This window comes from Talpa europaea (assembly GCF_964194135.1).
Source record: "Talpa europaea genome assembly, chromosome: X".
Classification (NCBI taxonomy): Eukaryota; Metazoa; Chordata; class Mammalia; order Eulipotyphla; family Talpidae; genus Talpa; species Talpa europaea.
The window spans coordinates 19,333,820-19,357,687 of record NC_140081.1 but is presented as its reverse complement, the minus strand read 5'-3'; the positions used below and the strand labels follow the sequence as shown (position 1 = coordinate 19,357,687).

The 23,868-nt window shown below is 33.1% G+C and overlaps 1 protein-coding gene across 1 annotated transcript in view; it reads left to right on the top strand.

Moving 5' to 3' along the window:
- Positions 1-23,868, top strand: part of DMD (dystrophin) — a gene marked incomplete at both ends in the record, with an annotated part of 1,915,324 nt that overhangs the window by 756,189 nt on the left and 1,135,267 nt on the right. The window contains 4 exon segments of the mRNA XM_084258879.1: positions 4,208-4,330; positions 6,996-7,133; positions 9,838-9,990; positions 10,843-11,025. Of these exon segments, the coding sequence (XP_084115005.1) occupies positions 4,208-4,330; positions 6,996-7,133; positions 9,838-9,990; positions 10,843-11,025 (597 nt within the window).

Genomic DNA, 23,868 nt, shown 5'->3' with positions numbered 1-23,868 from the left:
GATGTGCTGAAAGTATAAAATATATGGTGTGGTTTGAAGTTTTAATATATGAAAATGTTGTAAAATAATTATTAATAATTTAATACTTACAGTTTTATATGATAATATACTTAAATATATTATCATAAATATATTGGTGAAATAGTTAAATAAAACATTATTAGTTCCATTTTTTTAACTTTTTAATGACAAATAGACCATTTTAAAGTATAAATATGACTGGCATTACATTTATGTTTAGCTGCCGTGCTATAGATAGACAATACCCTTTGAATTTAGAGTAGAGTTCATTGTGTGTTGTTAAATTTTAGTGAAGTATCCATGTGAAAAATGTCTTATTTTAAAAATATACCCAAATATTATAATCAACTAGTATCTGCTTGCTGTTTTAGCTATGAGAACGTCACTACTGTAATATCAGTGCTTTCAAAAGAAAAAAAAAAAGAATTGTAACACTAATCAGTTGTTCCTTTATTAAACTAAAATTCAGCCTCCAAGTAATATTTTCCCATTGAATCGATTTATTTACTTTGGAACCACTCAGAATAATTTAAATTCCCAAACTGCATAATGACTTTGTAACTAATGCAGAGTGGTCTTTGATCAGGGAGTCTGGACCCTACACATACTACTAATGAAAACTAAGTTTGCATTATCTTGCTTGAATAATTATGTGACCATTTCATAATAGTGTTTCCTAGAATCTGTTTGAATCTGCTGTATTATTTATTATACCGGGAGGGATTGTGCTGTTACTAGCATTGGCCAGCCGTCTGTGTATATCAACACATGAAATGCTGACCATTCAGGTCTCTTCACTTTTATACGATAGAATTTGTGTATTGAAAATCCCAGATATTTAAAATTCAAGAGTTCCTTGAAATTCAAAAGCTCATGATTAGTCATCATTCGCTTAGTCAGGAAATCCTGTAGGTTGGACATGGCAGACGAATTCTCATCTTTATGGGGGTGTTCATAGAACTCATCCCACTCACTGTGTGTTTCTTGCATGCTTTTTGTGTCTTCAAATAGTGTGTGATGAAAATATCACACAGGGAACAGCAAGTGCAATACCTTTTGGAGTGCTGTCAGTCCACCCCCTCCACTGATGTAGATTAACTCTGAAGCAAGTTTCATTGTTAAGAACAATATAGTTTTACCGAACTGGAATCTCAGTTACTCCATGTTCACCATTAGAATTTCATAATTTTGACAAATGCCTTGGTAAAATAAAAATGCCTTATCAACAGCATTTATCTTATTCTTTTAGACCATATGTTTTCAAAAGAGAAAGGTCTTGAGCTAAGCCAATGGGTGGGTACAGTTTTAAAGAGAAACAATAAAAACTAATATTTAGTGAACATTTTTCATACATCAGATAGATGAGTAAGTTATTGAGGGAAAATAATAACCAGTATTCACTGAGCATTTATGATATATCACACACCATTATAATATATTCAATCCTCATAACAACCCTATGAGATTGTTTTCCTATTCTCATTTTACAAATTAAATTGAGGGTCAAGGAGGACAAAACACTTGTGAGATCCTTCAGCTACTAAATGATTGCACCAGATTCAGCCTTGACATCCTCATTCACAAGCTTAAGTTCCTCACCAAAAGACTGAAAGCATTCAGAAGGACTTGAGGGGACAATTACAGGAGCTCATCATTAGACTTGAAAGAGAAATTGATATTAGGGGTATCAAATTAAGTCTAGAAAGGTCTTTGGGGCAAGATTAGAGAAAGCCTTGACCATCATGCTAGAGTTTGGATTTTAGTCTACTTATACTTTTTAAACAGAGAAATATCATAATGAAAGCAATGTGTGGGGGACATATTGACATCATCCTAGTGCACAGATGGAACCAGTGAGGTGGGAAGGAGGTTATAGCCTGTGAGGAGGTTATTGCCTTAGGTTCTTTGTGAGGACTAGGAGAGATGGTATCTCTGGAAATAGAAATCAAGTGGATCAAAAAATGTAATGAAATTCTCTTAGTATTTTTTTTTGTTTTGGAAAATATTTATTTTTCATAAGATACTATTTATGCCAAAAAATAAAGTGGTTACAGTAAATGAATTGAAAATCACTTAATACTTATTAGACATAGAATGAAGTGTTAAAAAATAATGTGAGTCATTTTTAAGCCTGGATGACTGAGAAAAATAGCCTTCTATTAATAGGTTTAAGGAAGTTGGTGTTGTAAGCAGTTTGGAGGAAAGATAATGAGCTCATTTCTAGGATTGTTAAACTTCAAATAAGAAATTGGTTAGCCATAGAACATCTAGGTCAAAATTCAAGTGAGGTCACAGCTAGAGATGACTATTTTGGAGATATTATGAAAGTCAGTTAAATTTCAGAAGAGTGTCATTTATGTGAAGAGTGTCAATAAAGAGGTAAGGAGGTCCAAGTCTGAACCTTTAAAGTGACTGTCTTTGAGTATGTTGAGAGTGGATGAGCCAGAGAGGAAGCAAGTGTAGCAGTAAAACTGATAAATCTGTCTACAAATGCATACATGCTATTTTTGACATCCAATTACTCAAAAGTCATTTTAACTATTTTATTACATATTCACAAAGTAGTGTAGAATGGTACAGTTGGTCATATTAACTATTAGTAAGAATTATATGAAATAAAATATTAAAAAACATTAGCAAATGTGCATAGCTATTCAGTAATATAAAATATCATCAAATGTATAATGTAATTACAATTATAAAGATTAATTTTTAAAATAAATCTTAAAAAAGCTTATTTTTTACTTTTATAATGCTTTAATAATAGGCAATTTGCAAGTATAGAAGTATGTTGATAATACAGAGGTTGAAACATTAAGTGTATTTACAATATGACTATTCTGTATTTGTTGAAGTTATTTCAAATTAAAAATGATGATTCAGATTTAAAAACTACCAATGGAAATAAGCCACTATTAAAAACAAGTCAGAAATCCCTTCTGATATGTGCAGAAGTATCTAGAAGTAAAGTTTTTATTCATTTTGCATGTGGACTCATTTTATGAATATTTTATGAATAGCAGTTGGCTATTCACTGCTTCATGAGTGACTTAAATGCCTTTAGATATTGCTTTTTCCCTGAACATTTGAGCCTTACTGTTTTCTAGGAGATGTCTTCTAATAAAAATAAAGGAGTTACTCTATGACTGGGAATATGATGGGAAAGAGAATGTGGGGTGAAACTTGGTGAATGCAGTCATCCTGGCATAAGACACTGGGTATTGTTACTAAGTTGGTTTTCAAATGGAAAAGGTTTAGTTCTATAGGAAAATATGATTTCTATATGCCACTAAGAGTTTTCAGAAGCTATCATGTATGAAATATTTTTTTTAGTTTTTTAAAACAAAGAAGTTGAATAAGTAGTAAAGATCAACAGAAAAAAATAACTGAGCTTTAATTATTTAATCTTGCCTACTCGTTTGAGTATATATTTTAGTTTTATTGTGTTTTCATTTCTCACTCCTCTGCAAGTGGTTTCTTCAGAAAACCAAGGAAGGAATTTTACTTTTATGAGATTTTATCCGTTATGAATTTCAAATTTAAACTATGATGTCTTGCAAGGTTGGAAAACATATTCACATTTCTTTGCTATGAAATATTCTGGGTTCCTTCATTTGAATTGCTTTTGTGCTACTAAAGAAAGCTTTCCTAAAGTAAGCTAATGGCATTGTTTGTCTTATGAGAGCATGCCTGTCAGTTTTTCCATGCTAAAATTGTCATTTAAAATATCTGAGCAGATTGCCATGTTGTTTTTCTGAGACTAAGTAGACAGTTCTGCATTTCCACCTGAGGTTAGTATTATTTGATGAATGAGACAATTTCTGATAAGACATATTTACTCAAATGGTGTTTATATCAGGGTATTTAAAATGGGGTCAAATTCAACTTTAGAATGTTAACAATTAGCCTAGTGAAATATATGGAAATTGACTTTTGTTGAAAAAACAGAATGATGCACTGCACTATCTTGTCTGTGTGTTCAGCTCTGGTGATGTTAAATGTTTGTCTTTATTTGCATCCTTAGGTACTTTCCCAGTTGTATTTCAAAACTTTCATAAAATATAATATGGAAACATAATGCATGTCATTATTTTAGCAACAGGAGGTTGAACAAATGTATTTTTTTTGGTTTATGTTTCTAATAAAAAGTAATTTTGATTTAAATTAGCACTATCTTTTTTTTTAGGCCTCCATTCCTTTGAAGGAATTGGAGCAGTTTAACTCAGATATACAAAAATTGCTTGAACCACTGGAGGCTGAAATTCAGCAGGGGGTGAATCTGAAAGAGGAAGACTTCAATAAAGATATGGTAAATTGGTTGTGATAACAGTGTGAATGAACTAGGATTGAAAATGAATAAATATTCTGAAAGAAATTAGATAACTCAAGTCTCCAACTAAACTCTCAGTCTACCTTGCACATTTAGTGATTCTAATGATTCATTACATATTCAAAATACTGTTGTTGAACTTTTGTTATGAATGCCAAATTGCTATAATATGGTCATGTTGGAGCACTTATAGATTCTGATAAATAGCTTAGTGATTTTGCTTTCACCTGTGTTATTTTCAAACTCAGGACGAAACATAATAGGAGGAAAATTCAAATCAGAAAATAAAGTAGAAATTTAACAAGAATGTCAACTATCACAGATGGCTGATGTTTGGTGTCGCACATATTTGGGATAATCTTTATTTCAGACAGGAAACACTTACCCACACTATAAACATTGTTTATTAAAATTGACCACAAATTTATTTTTACCAAAATGTTGACACTATGGTGGAGTATATGTTTAAAATATGTATAAATTAATGCTGCTTATTTCATGGGAGTAAAGAAATATAACCATGTGGACTTTTCCCACACTCATAACATTCTCTTTCAACCCTGATTAATTTCAAAATGTCTTTTACGTTTTTCACTGGCTTGATTATTTCTGCTTCACATCTCTTGTCACTGACTTTTTTATTCTCTCTCCACCTCCTTTTCACAATTTATTTTCCCCTCTTCCTCAGCCACCACCTATATGACATTCCTAGCTATCACATATATCATGCTAGAGACACGTAACAGTGCTACAGACTTCTTAGACAATGCTTGAAAATGACATCAAAAGGCAATGTATAAGTATCAGATAATAGGCATGGGTAGCAATGAGAGAACTATTTCCACCAATCTCAGTTCTCACTGTCATCAGTTCTGACTTCCTGGAGCTGACTGAATCAGTAATTCCCCAGGTATAGGGTTTGGTGGCCTTGCCAACTCAGCTCATGGAAAGAAAGACAAGAAGAGGCTTTCCAAGGTGCTGAGTTACAACTACCTCTACTTCATGTCAAAGAAGAAACCAGAGGGCACCGAGGTGAAAAGTGCTTCCTACCCCTTGGGCTCATCACTGACTCTGCCCTATAGGCCTCACCTGATGTGGGGAAAAAGTAAAGTGGGTTTTTTGTTTTGTTTTGTTTTGCTTGTTTATTTATTTATTTATTTATTGGTCACCAGGACATGGTATAGGCTTTTAAAAGACAGTAAAATAAGACTGTTAAAAGAACTTAAAAATATATTTGTTACATTATACTATATATATTTCATTAGCTTAGTAACTAACACATCTCAGATAAAAATCTCATTCGGTCTAAAATGTTGAGTGTTTGCTCTGTTGGATGTTGAAGTTTAAAAAGCAATATGGATTTAAATATGTAACATCTAATACCATACAGATATATATCACTCAAAAAAAAGTGTCTAATATTTGTTTTTCTTAGCTCATCAGAATACCTGGGCTACCACTGCATAGTGAACCACTGATAGAAAGTTTTCTTACACTTAACTGAAAGCAAGATAGGAAACTAGATGTGAAAAATAACATGGTCACACGTGGTACTTTTAGACCAGCACTTAATGAGATAATTCTTTTTTTTTTTTAGAGATAATTTTTTTAAAGATTTAATTTTTATTTATACAATAGCTGGGGTACAGGCCAGAGTGTGGGAGGGTGAGAGGATTCATCCCAGACAGAGTGGGGAGCAGAACAACAGACAGACCGAAAGCACTGCTGAGGGGAGCAGCGGGTGTGACAGGAGAGGTCTGGCACACCATGTGGGAATCTCCCTGGCCAGCCAGGAATCGAACCCATGCTGCAGAGTCTGCGGACAGCTTCACAGTGCTGTGCTCAGCCTGCTGCGTCACCGGGGAGGCCCCAGATAATTCTTTTTTCAAAGGATAAAATAAAAATACTTCATTGGAGTCTAAAAGAACAAAATGCTCATTGAAAAATCTTAAAGGCATTTTCCTTATCCACATTTTCAATATGTACTTAATTATATTTATACAGAAACAACACACATACCTACTATTTTTAGAAAATAATTTGTAATATTTGACAACTTAGCACATCAGTTTTTACTAAAACCCTAGTTAATATCTGTTCTGAACTTGGGAATTAAGCCTTCAAATATAAATTAAAAATGATTAGATAGAAATTAGTATACATTCAAAATCAAATATTTTCTCCTAGATATGTGTTAAAATTTTAATATTTTTTCCCGTTTCACACTACACATCCATATTTCTATGTGGATTAGTTAACATTATAAATGACAAGGTTAATTTACTTCTCCAAGGTTTTTAATTTCTGGAAATGTACTAAAAAACAAAGGCAAAAGAATGATTTCACAGTATTAACGTCTAGTCTAAAAAGATAGATTCCCTCATTCCCTCTTCTTCCTACATAGGTCCTAATCAAAATCAGTTGTGTCCTTTTGAATTAGATGAAAGAGATCTTAATTCTTTTTATGAACTGAAGGCAACATATAAAAGAAAGACCATGAGCATAGCATCTTATAATAACATTCCCTGAAAGTTTTAAATTGGATTTTTTGTGTGTGTTTAAATAACATGTTTTGTTATCTTTGTTAACAATGTACAGCTTTTTTAAAAACCAAATGAAGACTCAACTTGTTGTTTTTAATCAGAGTGAAGACAATGAGGGTACTGTAAAAGAATTGTTGCAAAGAGGAGACAACTTACAACAAAGAATAACAGATGAGAGAAAGCGAGAGGAAATAAAGATAAAACAGCAGCTGTTACAGACAAAACATAATGCTCTCAAGGTATTAGAGCTAAAATTATAATATACCTTGCCTGTGGTTTTTTCATATGTAGGGGAGAATATATTGTGCATAAATAAAATCTGCTTAAGAATCTTAGTCACCAGAAATACATATTTTTTCCATTTAATGTGTGTGATTTACTTAACATGAGTGGTGGTTTTGATTTTGAAAGATGGGTTAAGAATTACGGGGGGGTTTGGCTTAATTTTTTTTTTGCACAATAGTCAAAAGACATTACAATGCGTCATTCATAGTGTTCATGAGTTTAATTTTCTGATCTAGTCCATTCTTATAAGATATATTACATAATTTGAAAAACCTGTTTAACTGCCAGATTAACCAACCTATAGCTTTTAGACTTTCTGTTTGCTAGAGTTTATTGATTTTATTTAGAGAAGGATTAATTGTTTTCTAACCTAATATTTGCTTAGTAAAGCCTGGAACCATACTTAATTTTTTCCAATCAATTTAAATTTGACTTTAAGAGTCACTCTTTGCAACTAACTAAACATCCACCTGAATCTAATTTCATTTATATAGGATTCCTCAAAAATATTAATGCCCTTTAAAGATAACCGGTATTCTCATTTCAACCAGTGTTAGTGTATAGCTTCAAGTACTCTTGTGACTCATTTGTATATGGGCAGGGAGGGCAGACTAGAATATCAATTTTCTGTAATATCTAACATGTTTTTGAGATGAGACTGGACGTGTGAAGAGTTTTATGAAATGACTTTTTTTGTATGTGCTTTGCAGTATTCACTATTTGCATGCATGGCTAATAATCCAGTACTGTTAATTGCCGAGCTTTTTTTTTTTTTTTATTGTAAATCACTCTTTTAGGCTATATAGCTTTGTAGGTGAATCCATCTAGTAGGTGGATGGAGTCTGCTTTCTATATGCAAATAAGAGTGTAAAACCTTTTCCTATATTGTCAGACAACCAAATAAACACTGCTGAGAATGCAATTACACAATATTGTGCCTGCAAGGAATCCACAAGGAAAATCTAATTGGCCAGCAGGTGTTCTGAAGGTAACTGCTGATAAATATAGTAAATGGAAACGACCTCTTCCTTGAGGGAGTGCAAGAGCAAGCCATAATGTGCTCAGAAAATCAGAAAGCTGTGTAATTCACACGCTTCCAACTGTGACCAAACTTTCAGAAGCATCTACACTGGTCATATGATGATATGTGTCTACTGAACAACAGTGTTTAATGGTTATCTGACATATCTGTGAAGAAATCTATATGATGTCTCTGAAAATCTTTACACATTTTGCATCACCTTGTGCTTAGGAAATGAAACAAGTTACAGATTTTGTGACCACAAAATCTCTTGGCAGAGGTATGAGTTGTGTCGTGAACAAGGCATGACTCAACTCTCATTGATGTGGCTGTATCTGGGTACCTTTGAGAAAAGCAGCATTCCATCTGATTCATCCCAGGCATTTATGACCTCCACAGGAGGTTTAGAAATTCAACTAAAAACATAAACTACAGTAATTTTTATACCCCTAAGTTTGGACAAAATGGGGGAAAAATCTAGATAATTCTGGCATATGTATTAAAAGCAACCAATGAAAATATAGCCCACTTGTTAAACTATGTTAACTTGCCAAGTGGCTCTAATTCTAGTCCTTATAAAATATGTCAAAGGAGGCTAGAACTTTCCAATGCAGTGAATATATCAGCAGTTGCTTGAGATTCATTATTTTCTTTTGCTTCAGTTAAAGCTGTACATGAAATCCTAATTGCTACGCTTGGAAGAAACAAAAGCTGTAGTCTGAGCTAGTGAGCTCCCTAGTGTTGTCATAATATGGCATTTCATCAAATTCTATTGATCGGGGAAGACATTGGGTGTGCTTGTAAGGAGCAAGATGATTTATTTCCCCCCTTTGTTGATTTATTAAATAAGTCACCCTGTTTATCTCATCAGTTTGACTGAAAACCATGCTCTTTCCCTTTTCATTTTTAAATAATTCATCATTTTGCATTTGAAACAAGATTTGATGTAATAAGAAAAAGTTGATCATGCAAGCCTTGGAAGAAAAAAAAACATTTTTATAACAATGAATTGTGATTTTCATGTGCACTCACAGATAAACAATTTTCTTACTTCTATATCTATATATAGCTTGAAAAAATTATATGCTAAATATAATGGATTAATATTTTAATCATAAAACGGAAGTGGTCTATGAAACTCTTTGCAGGGATTTCAAAAATTCTTAAATGTTGTTCCTTAGCTATAAAACCTAAAAATTTTGTTGATGTGCCCAGAGCTGCTGATACAAATTTTACAATTTTTACTTGTTTTAAAAGCCAACTGTAAATTTGTTACATTTGTGCAAGTATCTTGTTAATTCAATTGTATTCATATATCAAATTACTGCACATAGACTACATGATCAGTTAGTCAACTAATTCTTTACAAGTCAGTTAACGATGACAAAATTTCTAAACAAGTTTTAACATGCCAAGAGAAAATACTTAAATTGAGTTCAAATTTCTGAGCTTCTGTACATGGACCCGGCCACATGGAGACATAATTTAATCCTTTCTTTGTATGTTTGGCATTTAAATGTGAATTTAACCAAAATTGTACAAGAATATAAGGGTCTCAAATTATTTTTAAATAAATGCAGCACATAGTGTGCTATACATACATATTGATATTTTAATAATATCTGCACCATGAACAGGATTTGAGGTCTCAAAGAAGAAAAAAGGCTCTAGAAATTTCTCATCAGTGGTATCAGTACAAGAGGCAGGCTGATGATCTCCTGAAATGCTTGGATGACATTGAAAAAAAATTAGCCAGCCTACCCGAACCCAGAGATGAAAGGAAAATAAAGGTAATGTTGTTTCAGAATGTCAATACTAGATTTTATTTTTGTAGCTTAATTGGTTTAACTTAACCTGTGTGGATCATACTTAAAATGTTGATGTTGTTTCCTTTATTAGCATTTTCTCTGATTTGATGCATTGCCTTGTATTGTGTTTTGTTTTAGCAAATGTATTGTATTAAGTGTTTTTCAATTTACATAATGTTGATGAATAAAACGTTTTATTTTTAGACAATGTAAAATAAGTTACGAAATGTCACGTGTTTTTTTGGTAAAATTGTAATTGACTTTGTGTATCTTTGTTCCAGATGAACAAATGACTTATCGGTATATGGAAGACTTCTTTCTCATGTTAGCACATTCATTTCATCAGAGCATCTTCACACATCTGTGTCAAATTGCTATTGATTTATTTGCATATTGTCTGAAGATGTTTTTTCTGTTATTTTACACTTTTTGTTTTGCTTCATTCTCTGTTGAGTTCCTCAAAACTTTAAAAAGGAAATAAATAACCTGCCCTCTAAATAATATTCTATACTGATGGTCCCCCAGTCAATGAGTAATCACTCCAATTTGGGTCAGCTCCCCAACCACCAGAGGAATGGAGAAGAAAATACTAGATCAATTTAAATATTTTCTCAATTAGAATATCTAAAGCTGAGCCTTCAAGGGATAATTGAAATAATATTTGGATTCTTGGGTGAAGTTGACAGTGAAGGCTTCAATATTGGTAAATTATTTTAAAAATGACAATAAAGTGACAAAAGCCTATGACATTTCTGAGAGAAGTATGTACTGCTTGTAGGTTGGTTGATGTGGTTAGCTAACTGCCCTGGACCCTGTATTGGTTTTGCTCAATAGGAAATTGATCGTGAATTGCAGAAGAAGAAAGAGGAGCTGAATGCAGTGCATAGGCAAGCTGAGGGCTTGTCTAAGGATGGGGCGGCAATGGCAGTGGAGCCAACTCAGATCCAGCTCAGCAAGCGCTGGCGGGAAATTGAGAGCAAATTTGCTCAGTTTCGAAGACTCAACTTTGCACAAATTGTGAGTTGTTACTGGCAAACCCACATGGGCGTTTGCAACTACTACTCTGATAACAGAGGCCTACTAACAAAAACAAAGAAAAATCTGGGTGCAATTTCAAGCTTTTAAATATATGTTTGAAAATGAGTAATTTTCCCTCACTTTGGGCTTCCCTAACACTAGTGGTTAATTTCTCATATTAAAAACATAAGTTAACAGCCTATAGGAAGTAGCTCCCCTTCTCAAAAATGAAAGATGCATCTTAATTTGTTTTGCCACATCATTTTTTCCATAACATTGGCAATGTGAATTTGTCAATTTATCATACATTTCCTTTTTTTCAGTGTCTAATGCAGAAATACGTATTGCTTTCCTGAGATCATCCCATGCTAATTTTACTTTCTTAATGTATGCAGGGTTAATAATAAATCTTTGTGAAACATCTTAAATGAACTTGCATCAGGTGATTTTTAAAGAGTAATAGCTTAGTCTTAATACCTGGCATAGCTACTTAATGGATTAAAACCTTATTAGATCTGGATGCCTAGTAAGATGGGTAGTAATTGACAGCAAATTGAACACAAAACTAAAATAATACGACTGCTGAAATATTATGAGCAAAAAGGAAGAGGAACGACTACTCTTCTTTCAAACACTGGATGGAAATTTTGTGACTTTCTCTTTAAAAAGGCAACTCATAATCATAAGCTTTGTTTTCCTAGCTCTTTATATTGTAGGGTATAAAGAAGAAGGATTTTCTAACAGGTACTTTGTTTTGTTCTCATTCTGAGGTATTGTAAAGTGAAGAAGAATGATTATCTCTCTATAATTAGGCAAAGATAGTGACCTTCACAAAACCAGGATGTCAAAGTCTAGAAAAATAGGCTTTATAACTGTTTAGGTCGAATCAAGTGAAAGGAACAGATACTCAACTTTTGACCTATGTGAATGACTTTCACTTGCTTCAACCCACACGATATATTCTTGGGGATTTTTTTATGTGATATTATTGATTCCAGTTAATACTGGGTATATTTTTAAATAAGACAATTAATATGATTTCATTTTCTAAGCATATAATTTCATTAATTCTGCTTATTAACCAAGGGAAAATACAGTGCATGTTATTATGATTTCTTTTTATGCATTGGAAAAATCCTCAAATCCACTGTTTGCCTGAAATTCTATACCCTAGAATCCTAGGGTATAGCAGTTGAATATCCTGGGAAGTTGGGAGAAGTAATATAAAGTATTTATTGAAACTATATTTCAGTTGAGGTCAAATTCTAGTTGATTGCAGGTATTAGACTATTGTCCTTCATATTAGATGTTATGAACATATGTCATAAGTAACTCAAGCTCACACTGATAAAAAGCCTATAGCTATAGATGCAAAATGTAAGAGTAAGGCAACCATAAAGAAAGTTCAAGGAAAGTATTTTGGCCTTGATTTAATAGATCATCAGGGTAAAATCATATGCGTTGAATTATCTGACCACTTACTAATTTCTTCATTCCAATTCCCCTATAATTTGACACACCCTTTATGCAGAATTAAAATATTTGCAACCTAATTATTAATACCTTACAGTTAAATAGACACAGGATCAAAAATCTCCATAGAACATCCTCTAAAAATTCTACTATGCCCTTACACATGATAGATCCCTAACAAATATGTGAATTATTGATGAAATAAAGTGAGGATATGTGAAATTTAAAAAGTTTCATATTACTCCAATTAAACTTTCTAGTGTAAATCTAAAAATTAAATTACAGAAAAATTCTAAAATACATCTTCCTTATAAACATAACATCTTGATTTTATATCAGAAAGATCCAAAATTCAGGAGATTTTTGGAGTGGGGAAAGCATTTTTACATTAACACTTGATTTTCTATGATAGTAGAAGCAATACAGATATGTATGAAGTATGATAAACTTAGTTATATTTGACTTTGGATTCTAATTAGCTCTGAAAGGTGAGAATTGATAGAAAACATCCAAGATGTATTTTTATACTATATATATTTTAAAACTGATATCATATGTCTACTGGGTAGAATCAGCTTTCCCAATTATTCTACAATGAGACAATTTGAGATAGACACTATGGAACAATTTTACCAACAGTTATATTTGGATTCAACCCACAGTGGTCCTGATGAAGCACAGGTAGTCATAGCTTCAGAATTCCTTACCTCCCTGTGGAGTCCTTTCTCTGATCTTCCTTTTCTCAAATTCCCTTTCTATTCTCTCTGGATACAAACTCTAGATTTCATTGATTTTCAATTAGTCTTTCATATTTTGGCAGTAGCAATTCAAAATTGTAGGCAGTACTGTAAAGTGTTTAACATTTGAAAGATGAGTCTAAAATGAGGAATTAATTTTATTTCAGTGATAGAGGCTCAGAACTGGATTAAACCAGGTAAAATTAGTACACTACAGACTCTGTGACCATGCCATAGCTATATGAAGCAATACCATAGCTCAGAAAAGGCCTGGGACTTTGTCTGAGGGAGCCAAGAGGCAGCCCTAGGCCAGACAGGAGAGTAAACCAAAGCAGAGGAGAGTGTTTGTAAATGATGTTCCCCAGAATAAACCGGGAAGGGAAAAGACTGGGAGAAAACAGGTAAAATGTTATCTAGGTAGTCAACATGTTGAGCCCCTGCCCTGGTTAGGGATGTAAGATACTTTTAATGTGCTGATAGTTCCTGCTGGCTAAGAGACTTAGCTGCTCAGTCAAGACCCAGCAATGGCTATAAACACATCATAAAGAATTTTTCTACAGAACTTTTATAACAGCAGCATGGTCTAATAAAAAGACCACTCCATGGGATAAATAGTCTCTAATATGAAATCCACTGACTAGGTAAATCTCTCTGCTTGATTTCCCTCATATGTACAATGGTGATAAGGACATTTGTGATGGTGAAATATTGTAATATTTGCAAAGTGCTTGCTGCATTATGGGGACTCAATCATTTTTTTTAATTGCTCTATGCAAACACTGGGAAAAAAAGACATTTTAAAAAATTATTATATCATTAAGCCATTAACAGAATTAGGTACCGTATTTACCATAAGTTTAAATGTTATTAACCACGGTCAGATATATTTTGTTAAATGCAAATTTCAAATTAGAGTCCTCAACCCATGGTACCATTGTCTAAAGTCACAAAATATTTGCAGGAAATTTCATGCCACACTGGTAATCCTACTGGTGAAGGTATAATTCTCTATAAATTTGTGACTGAAAGAGCTAAGGAAAAAATGGCCTTGCAAATTCCTTAATAGGAATTTTCCTTAATAATAATTTTTATTGAGCTTAATTATAGCATTTGAAAGTTAACCTTAAAAAGCTTAACAAAAGGCAACCAAAAAATTTTACAGTGAGGGTGCCACACATACCAGGAGACATGTGGAACACCTGAACAGAAGAAGCTCACAGATTAAAATTATATTAGATATGAAAAATTCTTTGTTTGAGTAGTGTTAAAAGACAGCAATTTTTAAAACATATACCTGGGGAAATAGAGATAAGAGGACAATCAGAAAAACATATTAAGTCCATTTTAATATTAAAATATCATTAAAGGATGGAATGGGATTATTACAGTAAGAAAAGAGTATTCTGAATAGTGAACAGGAAGATTTGAAAAAAATAGTCAAGAAATTAAAATTTTATTGAATTACTCACTTTTAAAAAAATATTGGGTTCATTACTCATTATAGAATAAAGACAATACATTAATTGAAAGAGATACTGTTGAAAATTTTTGTTTGCTGAAAATATTAGAGGACATAGAAAATAGAATAAAAAGTTCAACATATTTCAGAATAGCATTCCAGACTGAGAAAGTGGAGCTCCTGAGGAAGAGACATTGTTTTATATAACTGACCAAAATTCAGCAAAATTTAATATGCTCAATCTACATGAGTCCTCAAATTGAATAAAGTTCCACCAATCTGTAATAAAACCCAGAATATTCATGATGAGGAACGTATCGTAAAAACTACTGGAGAGGAAAGACAGAATGCCTAGGGGAGGGCGAAATTAACAGTAGACCTCATCAGTGATCGATGTTAGAAAACAATGGAATAATACCTTAAATGTGCTAGGCAAATTTTCAAATGTCTTATAAACTGTGATTCAAGAATGAAGAAATGATATTTTCAGACACAGAAATATTTTGTGATAAACCAAAACTAAGGATTTATTATCTAGAAATTTAGTTACTAAACAGTGTATTAGTGTAAGAAGGACAATATAACAGGGACATTTAAAAATATGTCTTGTAATTAGCTACTAAAATTGTGCCAGGTGCTTCAAAGGAAAACACCTAATGCTATGAGTATATAGAAGAGGTTTGTCTGGCCCCACATAGAGGAAAATACCCTAAATAAATGCTTTGTCCTAGATGGTGCCAACAAATGCATAGGCTTGTGCCTAATGTGTTCATTGTAAGTCATTACCAGTTGCATTGTTTCTTGGAAGCAAAAAGAAGTGGCAAACATACATTACCGGTCCCAGGAAGGGGGCAGCAAAAGTGAAAAATATCTTCATGAAAGGAGGAAATGCTATTTTGCTAAATACAATTCTACTTGCCCTGGGTATTCTGTGACTGCAAATACCCAGTAAATAATGTTCATATTCAGCATTTCCTTTCCAGTAACTTACTATTCAGTTTCTTATTTTAGATATTGAACAGGCCTCTCACATGTAACATAGCCAAGTCAAGATCAATTGATTGCTTCCCCTATATAAATTGTCTCCTACAAAGTTCTCCTGGTAGTAAATTGCCTTTTCACTTTGGTCAAAATCCTAGACGTCATCCATAATTCCTCTTTTCTCTTGTATCCTCTATGCAATTCATTTCAAATCCTATTGATTCCACTTGTAAACTATCATTAATAGGACCACTCCATTATCTACTGTATCTACATGTTGACAGCAAAATCATCTCTCAACTGAGTCTCTGATCCTTGCTTCCAGGTTGCCCCCACCCACACTATATTTTCCCTTTTAAATACAGGACCCCTAAACTCCTAAAGCATAAGTGAGATGCTGTCAAATCCCTGCTGCGCAGTACCATTTCAATGCAGTTCTCTGGACTTCTCCATCATGCAATCCCTCCCTAGCACTCCTGTTACTCCAAATTTATCTCCTCTTTAGCCATTCTTTGGTCACAGAAGCTTACATGTTTCTCCTCTATACTTAAATACACGAGTACCATTTCCATCTCAGGACATTTATACATATTGATCCTTTGTGAAATACGTTACGCCTAGATTTTTATATAGGTGCTGTAAATCGCCTAGCCATCCTTCCATTTAGGAGCAACTGACACTTGGTAGAACTTTGATGTATAATCCATAAAGGTCAGTGGTGAAAATAAGGAGGCTTACAATAATATATTGAAAAGCATAGCTTCTACAATATTAAATTGTCTTAAGGCATTTTAACATTAAAGGCACACATTTCCAAAATATACAAGTTCTTGAAAATTTGAGAGGAAATTAATTTTGCTAGATTCATTTTTTTTAAGATTTATAAATTTATTTATACAAGCACTGGGTACAGTCAGAAGCGCGGGAGGGTGAGAGAATTCACCAGAGACAGAGCAGGGAACAGAACAGGCAGACTGACGAAGTACACTGCTGAGGGGAGCAGCGGGCAGCAGGAGAGATCTGCGCGCCATGTGGGACCCTCACCAGCGGCCGGGGATCGAACTGGCACTGCAGAGGCTGCGGGCAGCTTCGCAGCCCAGTGCTCAAACGCTGCGCCACCGGGGAGGCCCTAGATTCACTTTAAATGCTACAGGAAATATATAAATTAATCCTCAAGTGAAAAATTTTTAAAAATGGAAATATTTCTGTAGTGTAAATATTCCTCCACTAACTTTTAGAAATTTGAGCAGAACTCTACACTTAAAATGAACTTTCATGTATGCTTAGTTTGATGTCAATAATCCTCTCCAATAAATATTGCCATTTTACGGTAAAGAAAATACATTTAAATGAAGTTCATGAGGTTTGTCCAATGGCGCATGTAAGAAATGGAAGATAACAAACTTGAACTTAGTACTTCCCAAAATAAGCTGGGAGTTACTTGAAAGAAAAAAAAATCTAGTGCCCAAACAAGTTTGAAAAACATTCATTATTCTAGAACTTCATAGGGCTTTTGATATGCAGATGGTTTATGCATTTCTATGAGGAAAACAGATTCTGCAGACTTTCACATCTGGACAGTTGCAGTACAAAGGGGGGAAATTTCATTTTAATTTCATGATAGGATTCCTGTTTGAGTAGTGAAGAAACACTGCTCTTCAGGGGAAAAAATGGGAGAAGCATTCCTGTACAATTATGCATTTGCTATTTTGGATTTTCTCAAAATAAAGCACAGATACACAAGAAATGTAATCACAGAGATGACTGTCATCACCTCTGAAAAATAACAACTGAACCTAGATTTGATATACCATTACTTATCTTTTTTTTGCATTTTTTCTTATATAATGGTAATCAATTAATTTTGAGACTAAAATACAGGGACAACATACTGTTTGAATAATTGCCACACATTTTATTTTTGCCTTAAAATAACAACAGAGATTGTCAGCTGTCAATGCAAAATCATTGGAGAATTGGAGTACATAAATAATTGTCTTATTTAGAGACAGAATGTTCTTTAGTAAACAAAATTGTGGTTGTAAAAGACAAATGATGGTTGCTAAGGGAAATGAATCAGGAGTTAGCTGCTTACAGAATTTTCCTTTTCTCAGCTTCAATTTTGAACTTAATATATCACAAGTATTAAGAAGTCAAAATTCTTTGTTTTTCTGGAGTGTTGCAATTATATAGTTATTTCCATTTATATAGTAACTTTTTAAGTCTATAGTTATGTAATAGAATCAGGTTAATAGTTGTTTAGTACATAGAGTATGTTCAACAAGTATCAGCTTCCAGAAAGTTAATATACCTTATTTCAAATATATGTAAATTCTGAATAAAATGCAATTTAATAAACAGTTCTAAACACATAGCTGAGCTCAAAATAGATGATGGAACTCAGCTTTCCTCTATGTGCCATGATTAACAGCATCATCTCATGAGATAGCAAACCTAGCTTGAGGGAGTGATGGTTAGTAGAACGTTTTAACACCTTTTAGTAGAAAATGTGTGGCCTAACAATGTGAAGGACTTCCCATGTCATGCAGAGGTGGAACAGATAAATCCAACACAAAAGCTCAATTTTATCTGTCAAGAATTCTGGCTGGAGAAGAAAAAATCTCTCAAAATCAACACTGAGTGTATGAGATCTGAATTTATACACTAGCCATAGAGTGCTCGACTCTGAACTGAGGAATTAACATAAAATGGATCCTACCTTGATGAAGTCCTTGGAGGCAATCCAAAGAAACATACAATAAATCACTCTTTCGGGAGTGTCCCACAGAAGAACACTGAAGATCGGTTCACAACAGAATATTAGAGCCCACATGAAGAAATAATAGATTGTGACATGGAGTTGCTTAATACAACAAGCAAGATAATTTGTGCCTCATGAACTTAAAATATTAGAAAAACATTGCCCTGAAATAAATATATTGATGATTGTCTAAGAGATAAAGGAATACAATGAGCATTGATTTTTAAAAGCACTGTGAAAAATACTCCAGTATTTATTATGAGAACTTCCAGAAATGGAAACCAATCATTGAATGAAAAAATAAGTATCTGAGTTAAATGCCTAATTAAATATAAATGAAGAGAAAATTAGAAGGTCATTATGTTAAAATTATTAAAATATACTACATATAGATAAAATATGAATGGTATGGAAGGTAGACTGAAAGAACAGAGTATGATATTTTATGTCTGATACAATTACAAAAGAAGAGGACAAAGAATGAGAGAAAATATTTAAAGAATTATGTTTCCTGGAACTTAAGGAAGAAAGAGTCCACCAACTGAATAAATACTTTGATATCCCAACCAGCATGAATTAAAATAAACCTATCACATCATGGAGAATATGGAAATAGCGTATAACAGAAATAGGTTACATGCATATGTCAACAGGAGTGGCATATGCAATTTAATATTATGATAATAGTCAATAAGCTCTCCAAATTTATTTTGTATTACCATTGCAAAATCTAGACTAGACCAGTATTTATAAAGCAGATCCCATTCCCATTAGGGAAAAAAAAAACATACTTTGTTCTAATTTTCCTACTTGGAAGAAGAAAACCTTAGGTTATAACCTGCATCTCTTTTTACCCAGGCAACTTTGCCTAAATATTTAAGGTACAGGACAAAGTTAATGACTCCTTTCTTAAAGAATTATGAGAAATAATGAGTCCACAAAAATGTTGAAAGTTTCCAAAATGTTTTTATTATGGTCACTGGTTTAATAGATAGTATGCAAAAGGGGTGGTTTGTAGAATTCACAAACCAAAAGCCAAAAATTTAAATGATTTTGAATTAGTAGTGTATCACAAACCTAACTGAAGTAAATACAAATATATTCTAGTTTTACACCACTTAAATCTAGGCTTTTAATATCCCCACAAATGAAGTTCTGAGAACATGGTTTTAAAAATAAAATAGCGGTTCACTTGGGGAAACAAGCAGCAGAAACTCATACATACATATGTACACATTTTATCAGCCCCTTCCACGTTGACTTTTTCCTCATAAAATGTGCTACCACAAAAGCGAAAATTATCTTCACTTTTTATTTTACTTCCCTTCTTAGATCGAAAGTGCCAAAAATGCAGGAATTTGTCTCTTTTTTTTCTCCCACTGGTGTGTCTTTAGGACCAGAAACAGTGACTCACACATAATAGGCGCATAATGTATAAAATGAATGAATAGTCTCATGGATGATGAAATTGTTTTAAAGTCTTGATTCTCAAGAGACTATGCAAAATATTTTGTGCATGTTAATAATTTGGCATTAACCATTAACATGATAAGAGTACAATATGACATATTTGACGTAGATACAAGAAAATAAACTATTGAAATAAAATGAATAATCCAGAGAGAATACTAGATTTTACAACATTAATTGAATTGGTCAAGTATAATAAGCAACTATATTAACATAGGACTGTGGTAAGTGCGTTAAACTATCGATAGATTCACTGATTTTGTTACCAAGCAGAATTATTATGTAGTTAGGTTATAGCAATGTTGTTACGTATCTAATTTTGAATGTTCATTTTCTGAAGAAAAGTTACACTAATGGACTACAGGCACAATTCAGTTTGGTGTCACATATATAAATGGACAAAGTAATGTTACCTTTCTTATGGTAATACACTATTAAATTACAATATCAAGTGGAAATTTATCTTATTCCTCAGGAGTTATTGTTGATAAGAAATATATTACCTAATGATATTTTCCCATATAATATTGATATAAGGACATAATTGAGTCTAATGCATTATTAGTAAGTTTTGCTAAGAATAAATATGACATTAAAGAAATTTAATGGCATTAAAGAAATTTCTCTTACTAAAAATAAATATTCTCTTCCTTGAAATGACAATCGTTAGAATTTTCTTAACATTTGATACAACTATTCTGGAACAAGTTGTTACTTCTCGTTGTGAAAAAGGCCATTAAGTGAAATTTATACTTTCTTAGTTTAATAGAAATGATTATCAATATAAGTTAGTGTTTTATTATATAAAAGTTTTTCTGAGGCCATGAGTTATTCAATACTGGATCTTTACAAAGGCTACCTATAATTCGTAAAACAACTTAATCAGCTTAACAGTTGTCAAGCAACTGTTACCATGAAATTAAGGACCAGGATTCCAACATCATGAAACAGTTTTAATAATTCAATGAACAAAGATTTGTTGATGTTGTCTCTTTAGTGGGGGAGATTTCCCTCCCCCCCCCCGACTCTGGCTTCTTTCTCTTTTTGTTCATTTTTTTTACGAGGAAAACCTAATAATAATAATAAGAGTGCAGTGAAATTGGAATTCCGTACACTTGCTGGCAGTCTATAAAGAAACTCAAGTTTTATTTTGGATACATTGAATTGGTATTTCATTCAATAAACATTTCTCCAGTGCTTCCTATGTGTCAGACAACAAAAATCATAAAAGAACATTGGCAAATCCATAGCAATCATACAAAAGACGTGATATTTGATAAATATAGCTCATACAATGAAGAGGAAAAAAGTACAAGAATTTATACACAGCAATTTGACCTCCGTTTGCAACACAACAATAAAAAGTGTAATTTTCTCCAATCTAAATTTGCTTTCAAAATATGGAACACCAGCTGGAAGGGAAATCAGATGGCTTCTGCAGTAGGGTTGGAAATATCCTTCTGAGCATGCCTGTAACAACTGGTTAAAAATAATTAAATCACTCTCACCATCTGTGAATCACTCTGATTCTTCAATGATTACTTAAGACTCTCATTGTATGGAACATATTCTGAGAACAGATGAATAAAATTAATTCCAGTGTATAGCTTTCCAAACTTTGATTTTCATCAAAGATAGAAAAGGGTTACAATATTTTCAAGTTGCTAAGTGGTTTGATATTTCTTCCACCCTCCTTCATGCGCCAATGGCTTTTGAAATCTTCAAATGTGTTTGAAATTTAGCTGTATTTTTAGCAATACAATTGCATTTATTTACATAGACTTCACTGTACAATGTAAATATGTTTAAAATTACATAATTTTTACCCTTTCAATTTATTGATTTTTCTGAGTGCAATAGTTAATAAGTAATAGACAGCTATCTACTAGAGACATAAATGAAATTTCAGGCTGATTGCTTTCTCAAATTTAACACCATATGCTACAATCACGATAAATTTTAAAAATTCAGGTGGCTATTTTAAAACATGTAAAAACAGAGAGAAGCTATATATAATGACAGTTAATCCATGGATTAACTGATACGTGGATAAAAATTAAAAGCAAGCATATCTGTACAAATTTAAGATGTTCAGATTAATTCATAATTTTGTGGTAGGTTAGTCATAGCTGTTTAGCTGGAGAGCAATGTGTGGGCATTTATTTCCATGATAAACTAACTGGGATTTTCCAATTAGTAAATATTTTTCTGTAATAGTGCATTCAAAACTGAAAGACTGTCTGGTGACAAAATATAGATAAGTTAATTCTTTAATAACAGATCCACTCGTCTATACATAAAGTTATAATTATCTTTTTGATCTGTAGAAAATTTAAAATTTGTAATGTGATTTATCACAAATCTATGCTAAATACAAGAATAATATCCTTTACACTATAGTTCACATTTTGCTTCATAGCTACACTTGACCATTTCCTATGTGGAAAGTTATTTTAAGAGATCCAGACCCTTTATTTTTTAGCCTTCCTATTGGAAAACAGCCTTCTTGATGTACTGCCTCAAGGTCTCCTCCACTTCAAACTTTAAAATATTGTTTCACTTTAGGGTCTTTGCAGTTTTGCTTCCATTCACTTGAAACTTTCCTTCTAAATCTTTGCCTGCTGGATTGTCATCTTTCAGGCTGTAAGACAGATTCAACCCCCAATATTCTGTCTGATGAATTTTATATTCCCTTCACCCCTTTCCCCCATCATGCCCTATAACATTTAGCCAGAATATTCCCCATAAAGCACTTAAGACAATCTAAAACTGTCACATTTTTCTGTTTACTTTTTTGTATTCTGTTTTATACAAAACAGAATGTAGGTTCCATGAGGTCAGAGACTGTCTTGTTCATTAGTATTTTCCCCTTATATAGACTCTTCCACAGAGTAGGTGCTCAATAAAAATTGAATGAATGGATCACATCCTTCTGTGGGATTCCCTATAGTACAGAGTCATTAATTCTATATTCTTACGGTAGTAGTGCCCCCAATGCAGTCTATTGCTGAAAGTTTTCATGTGTCCATTGGAAAGGGGAACAATAAGAGTAAATGTATTGAGCTTTTCACAGAGCTAAATTTATACAATTGTTCTTTCATCTGAGAGAATAACTCTCTGTTGGTGGTCATGGGTCAGCGTTGAAGTGGCATTTCTCCTTTATTTTCCTTCTTTCTCTCTTTTTTTTTTTTTATAAATTTTATTGTTATATTCCCCATACAATTGCAGCCCCCCCATTCTGACCCCAATCCCTCCCCTCCCGCCCCCGCCCCCCTAAATTGTGTCTCTGGTTCATAGTTTTTTGTTGATTTTGATTTTCACTTTCTTATAGTTATTCATTTTCCTGGTCCCTTATTTAAGTTTTCTAGATTCCTGCTATGAGTGAGACCATCCGGTATTTTTCTTTTTCTTTTTGGCTTATTTCGCTGAGCATGATCCCTTCCAGCGCCATCCATGTTGCAGCAAATTGCATGTGTTTATCTTTTTTGAATGCTGAGTAATATTCCATGGTATATATGTACCACATCTTCTTGATCCAGTCATCTATTTTTGGGCATTTGGGTTGTTTCCAAAGCTTAGCTATTGTAAACAGTGCTGCTATAAACATAGGGGTGCAGGTGTTCTTTGGAATTGATGTTTCTGTGTCCTTTGGGTAAATACCTAGGAGTGGAATTGCTGGATCATATGGAAGCTCTATGTTTAGTAGGTCCAGAAATCTCCACACAGCTTTCTACAGTGGTTGGACCAGTTTGCACTCCCACCAACAGTGCAGAAGAGTTCCTTTTTCTCCACACCCTCGCCAACATTTGTTGTTGCTAGTTTTTTTAATATGTGCCATTCTCACTGGTGTAAGATGGTATCTCATGGTAGTTTTGATTTGCATTTCCCTGATGACAAGTGATGTTGAACATTTTTTCATATGCCTGTTGGCCATTTGCATTTCCTCTTCAGAGCAGTTTCTT